This window comes from Filicampus tigris, chromosome 14, assembly GCF_054856515.1.
Source record: "Filicampus tigris isolate MCC_2025a chromosome 14, RoL_Ftig_1.0, whole genome shotgun sequence".
In the NCBI taxonomy this organism is placed as follows: domain Eukaryota; kingdom Metazoa; phylum Chordata; class Actinopteri; order Syngnathiformes; family Syngnathidae; genus Filicampus; species Filicampus tigris.
The window spans coordinates 22651345-22660092 of record NC_141230.1 but is presented as its reverse complement, the minus strand read 5'-3'; the positions used below and the strand labels follow the sequence as shown (position 1 = coordinate 22660092).

Genomic DNA, 8748 nt, shown 5'->3' with positions numbered 1-8748 from the left:
TCAGAGTCCTGCCATTCAATCCCAGGAACCTTTTTTTTTTTTTTTTCCAATTTTTTTCAAACATAAGGGTAAAAGAGGGTCTGAAAATGTTTGGCAGTGAATGAGTTAACAGGAACTCGACGTCTGGCCTACTTTGGTGAACTGATTGCAGATGTCGATTGTTGAAACTTTGGCGGCGTGCTTTTCATCGTTTCGGTCTTAAACCAGCTTGTATGTCACCGAGGATCTTTTGTACCCGAAGATAGCGCGGCATCATAATGGATGACGGTTTTCATTTGCGAGTTATCTGACTGTGATCCCGACGAAGAGCGAGGCTAGCGGCTTCTTGTGACGCACCCCCCGGCAGACAAATGAAATGGACGGCAGACTGCACGCGTCTGACGGGAGGCCTCCAGGAGTCAAAAGCACGGTTGTGGTTTTTCCTCTCTTGGATGTCAAATGAATTCTACACCAGGACATTTTCTCCGACAGTCTGTGGCGCACTCCATTAGAGAGCAAGAAAGAATCAAAGCAGAGAAATTCATTTTGGAGACGGCAATGGAGCCATTTGTGTCAAGACTGTTGCCACCCAAGTGGATTGTTGTTGTTTTTTTAAAATCACTGTCCGCCAAAGAGCGTTTCAATCAAAAGGAATTGATTCGTGCTTCTGTGGAATGCTTTTCAATTGTCCTTTTGTGTATCCGTGTGCGAGAGCGCAAGACAATAGCATTAGCCGTTTTCGGACAGCGCTATTTAACGGGCTTTTACTGCGTTGTGTGAAGCATTACGTCGGGCTGTTCGTCCTTAACTCAAGCGTCTGTCGTGTCCAACATCAATTGCAATTAATGGCTGGAGACAATTCTCATTTGGATGAGCATGAAAGGCAATACATTCAAAAGCATGTTTGTCTTTCTGGGATCGGCGCGTTATTCACGTGGAAATTGGAAAAGCATCTCGGTGAGGAAATGCTGTGTCATTTCTCGGGCAGTTTTTTTTGTTGCTTTGGTGGCTGACATTAGGGTTGATTACATTTGGCAGTCGTAAGTGTCATGAAAGAGCAACATGGACAGACGAGCGTTTCTAATTAGGGCACAAGAATGATGTCAAGTGCTACTTATCGACAGTATGAAAGCTAATTTTTGTGATTGTCATGAACAAAAAGATGTACGGTGTGTCAAACAAGGCAACATATTCCCAAAATACATTTATAAAGTTATTTTTGGTATTGATGGAAAATCTTTTTGATTGTGGTCAACACATCAACTTCGGCCGAGCCATCGGTTCCGTGAATAGACAATAAGAAAATGACTCAAAGAGAAAGAAAGTTGAAGACTCACCAACTGGATTTACAGTTTTTGTTGTCGTTTTGAATCGAACTGTTGAGACGTTCAGGAATTCCATCCTGGACCATTTTCTGAGCAGATTGCCAAAGGGAAATAAATATCAGTCTCAGCACACTTCACTCCGCCTGGATAATCTGCAAGCATCATTTTAAGAGCTGTCAGATAATCTGCCCTTTGCTGACTTGGTCTGAAGTGACACCAAGTGCGAGGAAAAGATTTCCTGTCACCCAGTCGCTGTCGTTTCTTTTCTCAAAACCTGCAGTGAAAAGCAAGTTGGGCGACGAGAACAGCCAATTTCAAGAAAAACAGGAGACAGAACATTTCCTTGTCGAGTACAAGGCCACTCGACGTGTCTCGAATTCACAGAGAAAGTTGCGTTAGACGTCATGACCCAACTAGACCCGCTGAGGAGTCCGCAAAAGTAGAAGCGAAATGAGAGAGAGGACCGGGTGGCCAATTTCGTTCATGTTCTGAACTGCTATTAATGAAATGAAGTTTTGTTTTTTTAAATACTTGACCCCCTTTTTGTGGAGTAGTCGATGTGGCCCGGACACAGTCAAACTCCAAGCGACCTCCACATTAGTTGAGTTTGAGACCCCTGATCCTATTTCCTCAGCCAAAATCTGACTTGACAAAAAATGTGCAGTTTGATGAAAGGAGAAATGCCCGCCAAGGGAAAAAACAGCTCCTAAAAGACAAATGGACAATAATGTTAAAGTAGTGTCGTCAAAGGAGTATTTCAAGCTGCAATGGAAGTCAATGGACAAAGTTGCCCTTTGATTGCCGGGCGGACCCGGCTGCTTTGACAGCTTCCAGTCCACACGCGACTCTCATGAGGTCAACTGTTGCGGGAAATGCTTGAATGGATGGCACGTGGAATGTTTAAGACCAAAACGGCTTTACAATCTCTGTATTGCTCTCGTTTTACCGCCACAATAAAAGCCTCAGCAAAGTTACTGTCCAAAGTTGCAAGCAGCCAGTCCGAGGCGACGTGCTCCGAAAATGGCCTCTGGGTGAAATACTTAAGTGGCGGCAAGAAAACATTCTTGTATCCAAAGTGACACGGTGCAATGTCATGTGACTAAATAAAAGCAGTTTGCCTTGAGCAAGGCAGACTTGGGGAAAGGTGCAATCTTTTCTGTCATACCAGATCAAGTCTTTACAGCCAGCCCCCGGTTTGATATGGCCCTGCTGGCACTAATGGACATTTCATAGAACGGAATTACTTTCCTATCGGAACATCATTTCTTCTTTATTCTTCTGCCGCTAAACACCAAAACTGTGCTGAAAGAATTTCAACCTTTCATTTCCGGAACTGCACTCAGACGCTGTTAGTTGCTTCAAATTTATTCTTAATGGTAAGTTTTCACGAATGGGTTTTTGATGGATAGCAATCCTGACACAATTGCCTCGAAAGGATGACGCGCGCACACATACACATTTTTCACATCGTCGCCGTGCAAACTTGGCAAGTGCACTTACTGCTCCAACTAATTGCGCACTACTCTGAGTGCGTCCATTCTCCCGTCCTCCTAATTGTGTAATTTGTGCACCACTTGCGCACTCTGGCTGAAGTAACCCCGAAATTTTTATGTTCCTTGTCTCGCGTGCATTCCCCTAAAGACTTAATCGGCGAAACGTCACATTGCATGTTTTGATTCCGTCAGCGGCCACCAAGCTTGGCTGGTGACAGCGCGGTGTCGATTCGTGCCGGAAACTTGAAGTTTGTTGAAAAGCGCCGCTTGCAACAACGTCATCGTAATGTTGGTGAAGGTCAGGTTGATTTTGAGTCATACCTGTCAAGTTGTATAATTTTATTTGATTGTGTACAGGCACTGGAAACACCTTTTCAAACATGTACATTGCTGATTTTCGTTCACGTGACAGCAGGCATTGGAAAATAAATATATACAGATATATAAGGGCAAATTACAACTTTGGCAAGATTCATGTTCATATGTGAAACCCACCACATACTGCAAATGTGATGTTGGCCTCTGAATATTTGACCTGTAGAGCGCTGACAAAAGAGTCTCAATGAATTCCAAATCCGTTGTAGTCTTCTCGTGGGCGGCAATTACTACACATGAGAGTGGTTCGTGCAAAAGCCCGACGGATGTTATTTCATTTCCCTCGCGGGAGAAATAAAGCATCTGTCGACTGCGGCTACTGTGTTAGCATGCTAGCTGCTTTAAAATGTAAACAATTCATGTGAGCTCATCACATTTTTGGTGATAACTGCGCTGAATGTTCTCCATGCTTTGACTCACAAAGAAAACAAGAAAACAATTGCATAGTGTTCCGTTTTTTCATCAGTGAAGAGAAAGAAAAAGTATTTTCGTAGCGCGTTGATCTCACCGCACACATCAGTAAAGCCGAGAAAACACGCCCGTTGTCCCATTTAAAAAATCCATTTACTCAATATTGCTCTGAGGTCATCTGCTTTTGGCTCCGCTGAAAATCTGATTTGCTACGCTCCACTGCCTGTCACTTTCTGACATTTTTTTTTAACAGTGTATTGATTGTAAGAGGAATGTCCTCCAAAATCTGGAATTATTTACATGACAAAAGAATGAGATCATGCCATTGACGAATGTTGCATGCAGCCGTGCATGCCCTTGGCATTCACCACGTTTTGGCATGTGATGGAGTTTGCTCTTTTCATCACTGGGAATGAAGTTCACCTCGGCGTCATCATTCCAACGACCTTTTTTTTTTTTTTTTTTTTAATGGCCACGAGACTACCTTGCGTTTGCTATTCTTGAATGTTAGTAATCTTTTGCATCTCCTAATTGGATGCATGAAATAAAATCATCTTTTTTTAAGAAGGTCATACATCTACCGGTATTTAAAAATATGTATTTGGATTCAGATGGTTTTATTTCGTGCAACCTCTTGACGAAACAAAATTGAGTCAATTCTATGCTCCATTTTTTCCCCCAGTGTATAACCATAACTAATAAAGAGGGAATGGTTAAAAACCAATTTAACAGAGGGTGCACACAACAACAACAACAAAAAAAAACGCTACGCTTTTTGATAAAAGACAAAATGACAAAAGAATGAGATCATGCCATTGAAAACAACCCAAAAAAAAACCCAGTATGCTTTTTTTTTTTTATGGAAAATATGCTTTATTGACAAACACTGGTACAATGTCCACAGAAATCCAAATAACAAATCGGACAATTAAACGAACAGAGCCCTTTCATTTTCATCACAGAATGACACAGCTCAAAGACCAACTGTTCTCGAGGCGATAAAAAAACGTTCACGTGTTCGGAATGACATACAAACATTTGATTAGTGGTTTCAAAAAGATGTTTGTTTGTTTTTTAACAACAAAGCCATGACAGATGTCTTAGGCATTCTTTCTGCTTAATGTGAAAAAAATGCATACAGCAATACAGTTTATAATTGAACCCATCAGCCACCCTACTTGATCTGTGTTTTCTTTTGAGGAGCTGGAGACGCTCCAATATCTGACACCGGACGAGAGTAGCTACACGTCAAAATGAAGCCATATTAATTGTACAAATTGTCATTCCCCTTGTCACGTGAAGTCACCCACAACTGACTGACGTCAATTTAGCGAGCGTACAAGACCAACTCGCTGCTACAGCCACCGACAGTCCACAATGCTACGGCGTGCAGGTCACAGGAATCTATTCCAATTTTTGAACCACAATCAATGGCAAATACGTTTGCGTTTAATCAAACAGTGGAATCTGCATGCTTCATCCCGCTCGTCTTTCAATGGCAACGGAAATGACGTTGTTTGACACAACTTTCGTCGGAATACTGCACCGCCATCATCTTATTTTCTTCTGTCAACAAGAATTTGTGAAAGTTGAGAGAAACTTGTAAATGTAAATGACGCTTTCCGCGTTGACAAATGCTTCGTTTAACGTTTCTACGATAGCAGAGCGGAAACCTCTTCACTGGCTACCTTCCTAACTTCATGTTGATTTCACACCGAAACACACGAGGAGTTGGACTGACATTGTGCTTAAATCCTCCCCAATGCAACATCCATCCATCCATCCATTTCTGACCTGTGAGCGAGAGGCAACTCTGAGCTGGCCGTCATTTTACACGTGCGGACAACGAAGCGTCTTCGCTGAAACTAACATACTTGTTTTTATAACTGAAATCTCCACACAGGAAGGACGGAGCCGAGATTTGAACCCAAAACCTCGGAGCTGTACTAACCACTTGCCCACCGTGCTGCACCCACCAATGCAACGTATAGGAAATTGTCATTTTCTCAGCAATTCGTGTACTCAGTGTTTCTTTAAATGCCGTACTCCATTGCATAATGTGTCAAATATTTAACAGCATAAAAAAAAAGAGTTGGCCAGTGTTTGGCTAAATTCAAGTCAATTCTTCTTGTTGACATCATGTTGACTTCATTACTTGTGAGCGGACAGATGTTTGTTTATCCAAGTCGCTTTCTTGAAATGCATTATTCAACTTTTTAATTATTTTTCTAAATAATCACGTTTCCTTTAATGGCAGAACAGCATCTCTCCCTGTCCACAATGCACAATTACGAGAGAGATTTACTGCAAAGGCAGTGGCAGAAAGTGGTTCATTTCCACAACGATAAATGTGATGCATGTAGAAGGGCCGAGCCCAAACCCCGACGGAGCCCGCCGAGGCCGCTGTGCAGACAATGCGTCGTAATCAAAGCAAAAGCCACACGGGGGGCCGACAAAATAACTCTGCAGTCACATCACAGTGAAACCGACGCGCAGGTAATGGACTCAGAGAGCGATGCCGGTTAAGTGGCCGGTTGTGTGCTGTCAAGATTTATGTACCGTGGTGGATCTCGCGCACACACGCACGTGGATTACTGCCGTCATTGAATTTTGCACCCTGTCATTTTTGCTGAACATGACTCAATAAAAAAGACAAATAAATAAACATCACTCCAGGACACCATTTTCTCAAATCAACACGAAATTCGATGGACGCGTTGGTCGTAACGGGATGCCCGAGATTGAATAGGAAGTGGGCCGGGCGGGCGATTCATTCCACCACCAAATATATTAGCTTGTCTGTGAAATTCAACTGCCACAACCAACAAATCCCTGTAGATGGCAGCATTGCATCGCTTCGGATTTGAGACCAGCACAACTGTTGCGTTGACGATAAAGATTAGCCGGTGACTCTCGGCTTGTGTCGACAAATGTGAGGGAGAGAAATGGCAACACAATGGAAGCGTCTGACCTTCCAAAAGAGGATGCACATGTTTGGTATAAACAGAGTTTGAGTCAGGCTACTACGCAGAAAGTGGGTGTCACAATCGTGAGAAAAGATTTCAAACGCCAAGTAAGAAGGCCACTGACGAGACATGCGGTGAGGCAACATAGCTCACGGCGCATGTAAATTTGTAGATCAATTATCAAAAGCCCTTTCTCAGACTTGACTTTGACGTGTTACAAAAGCAAAAAGTAGTAACATCAAAGTCATTATTTTGCTTGACATGTTTCTTTTCATCATTTTCTCCGTTTTGTTGAAACAAACTCATTTTTCTACTACTGATTACGAAAGACCAGAACAAGCTACAACGATTTTTTTCTGACGTAAGAAAAGAAGAGGGTCTCCTCTTTCTCGGTAGATGTGATGCTTCTATTGTCATACGGCACAATATTTTGTGGGTCTTCAGTCCAAATGCTGTAAAAGGCCTGACAAAATGGGAACCCTGCTTTGAAAACGTCTGGCAGTACGTTGAAAGGGGGCGCTGATGAGCCGCACATTGCTGCTTGCAGCATTCGTTCTTTTTTTTTTTTTTTTTTTTATTGTACAGGGGGTCCTCCGTTTATGACTTTCCTGATATACGACGTGGCAAGGTAGCAAAAAGACAACTAGTTTTGGCAGCAGCGTATCCAGAACAAGGCACGCTTGGTTACTGCTCTACTCACTGTTTTTTATTTGATTGTAATATACTTATGGCCTAAAAGTCGATATCATACAAATATTTTCCGACTTTAAAACTGCACTGTACTTGTACAAATTTGGTTTAGATTACCCAAACCTTAACGTTATACGAACGGAACTCTGATGTAATCCGAGGACCCCCCGAAATTGTCATTTGTGAACAAACCCATCAGAAAACGACCATTTCATTCCAAAAAAAAAAAAAAAATCTGCCATTTGAACAACTATTACTGGGACAAACGATCAAAGTGCCCTGCTAGAGAACAGTGCTGATGGTGTCAAACTCTTTTGTGACGTGAGAGCTACTGGGCAAGGATTTGAGGTACTCCAGGTGCCTCCTGGCATCCTCCTGGTTGTGTCTGACGTAGTAGACGACGTATCCGATCACCATGGTGAACCACCCGAACATGGTGACGAACATGGCTACGTCCGTGGTCTTGTGGTGAAAGTTGCAGAAGTTGATCCCTGAGTCCAGAACTTGGATGAGCGACCTGCCGGCGTACTCCTCCTGCACGGCCGTGTGGCACACCACGTCCTTCACCGACTCCGGCTCCAGCCTCAGCTCCCGTAGCACCTCCTGCAGTACGCACTCGCAGTGCCACGGGTTGTTGGAGAGGTTGATCTTGGCTCGGAGATGGGCGAAGGCCTCCTTGGGGACGCTTTGGATCCGATTGTTCGCGAGATCCAGCACCAGGAGGCTGTCGGCGAGGCCGTGGAACGCCGCCACGTCCACCGCCTCGATGTCATTGTTGGACAGGTCCAACTCCTGGAGGTAGTTGAGCTCTCGGAAGGCGTGGTTTGGGATCTTGGTAATGTGATTGGAGGCCAATATCAGAGCGACGGTATCTCTCGGGAGGTCCGACGGGATCTTCTCCAGGTTCCGAGACATGCATTGGACCACCGTCATGCCGCTCTTTTCTGTACAGTGGCAGCCGGTGGGACAAGATGACGCGCTGGCCAAAAGTATTCCAAAAAGCAAAGCCCGCACGGCTGTGGAGCGTTTTAGAGATTTCCTGGGCACGGCAGGCCCCAACAAATCGTGCATGTTCATGCCTCAAAGATCCTTTTGGGTCAAAGCACTCATCCTTTCAACGGATTTTGCAATTCATTGCCAATAAACGCGGCGTCAGTCACTTTCAAAGTCGTAAAGATTTGGCTCTAGTGAGGCCGTCCTTTTGGGGTTTTGCCTGCGATTATCTGTGACATTATTTTTGCCAGCTGATTTCAGAAGAGCTCATTCATATGTGATGCGGAATATCCAAGCAGGAATCTGTGGTATTATTCGAGATGCGGCGTTTGAAAGTCGGGGCCCGCAAAAGTTGGAATCATCATAGCTTCCGTCGCTGTAAAAAAACAAATCAAAGACATTATGTGAGTTGCAAGCAAAAAGGATACTTATTATCATAAGCAGTTCTTGAACGCAGCATGAGTTGGTCTTGCATAATGCTTCCGATTTATCTAAATGCTGTATGGATAATTCCAT

General features: G+C 43.7%; 2 protein-coding genes across 4 annotated transcripts in view; both read right to left on the bottom strand.

Moving 5' to 3' along the window:
- Positions 1-4475: 4475 nt before the first annotated feature.
- Positions 4476-8478, bottom strand: lrrc3 (leucine rich repeat containing 3). The gene has a single exon (XM_086051324.1). The coding sequence runs from the start codon at positions 8314-8316 to the stop codon at positions 7522-7524; it is 795 nt and encodes a 264-aa protein (XP_085907450.1). The 5' UTR covers positions 8317-8478; the 3' UTR covers positions 4476-7521.
- pcbp3 (poly(rC) binding protein 3) overlaps positions 8391-8748 on the bottom strand; it is a 44433-nt gene continuing 44075 nt past the window's right edge. For all 3 annotated transcript variants that reach the window (XM_086051316.1, XM_086051319.1, XM_086051317.1), the window contains one exon: positions 8391-8608. In XM_086051316.1, coding sequence (XP_085907442.1) covers positions 8500-8608 — 109 coding nt within the window. In that variant the 3' untranslated portion in view covers positions 8391-8499. The remainder of the gene's footprint in view (positions 8609-8748) is intronic.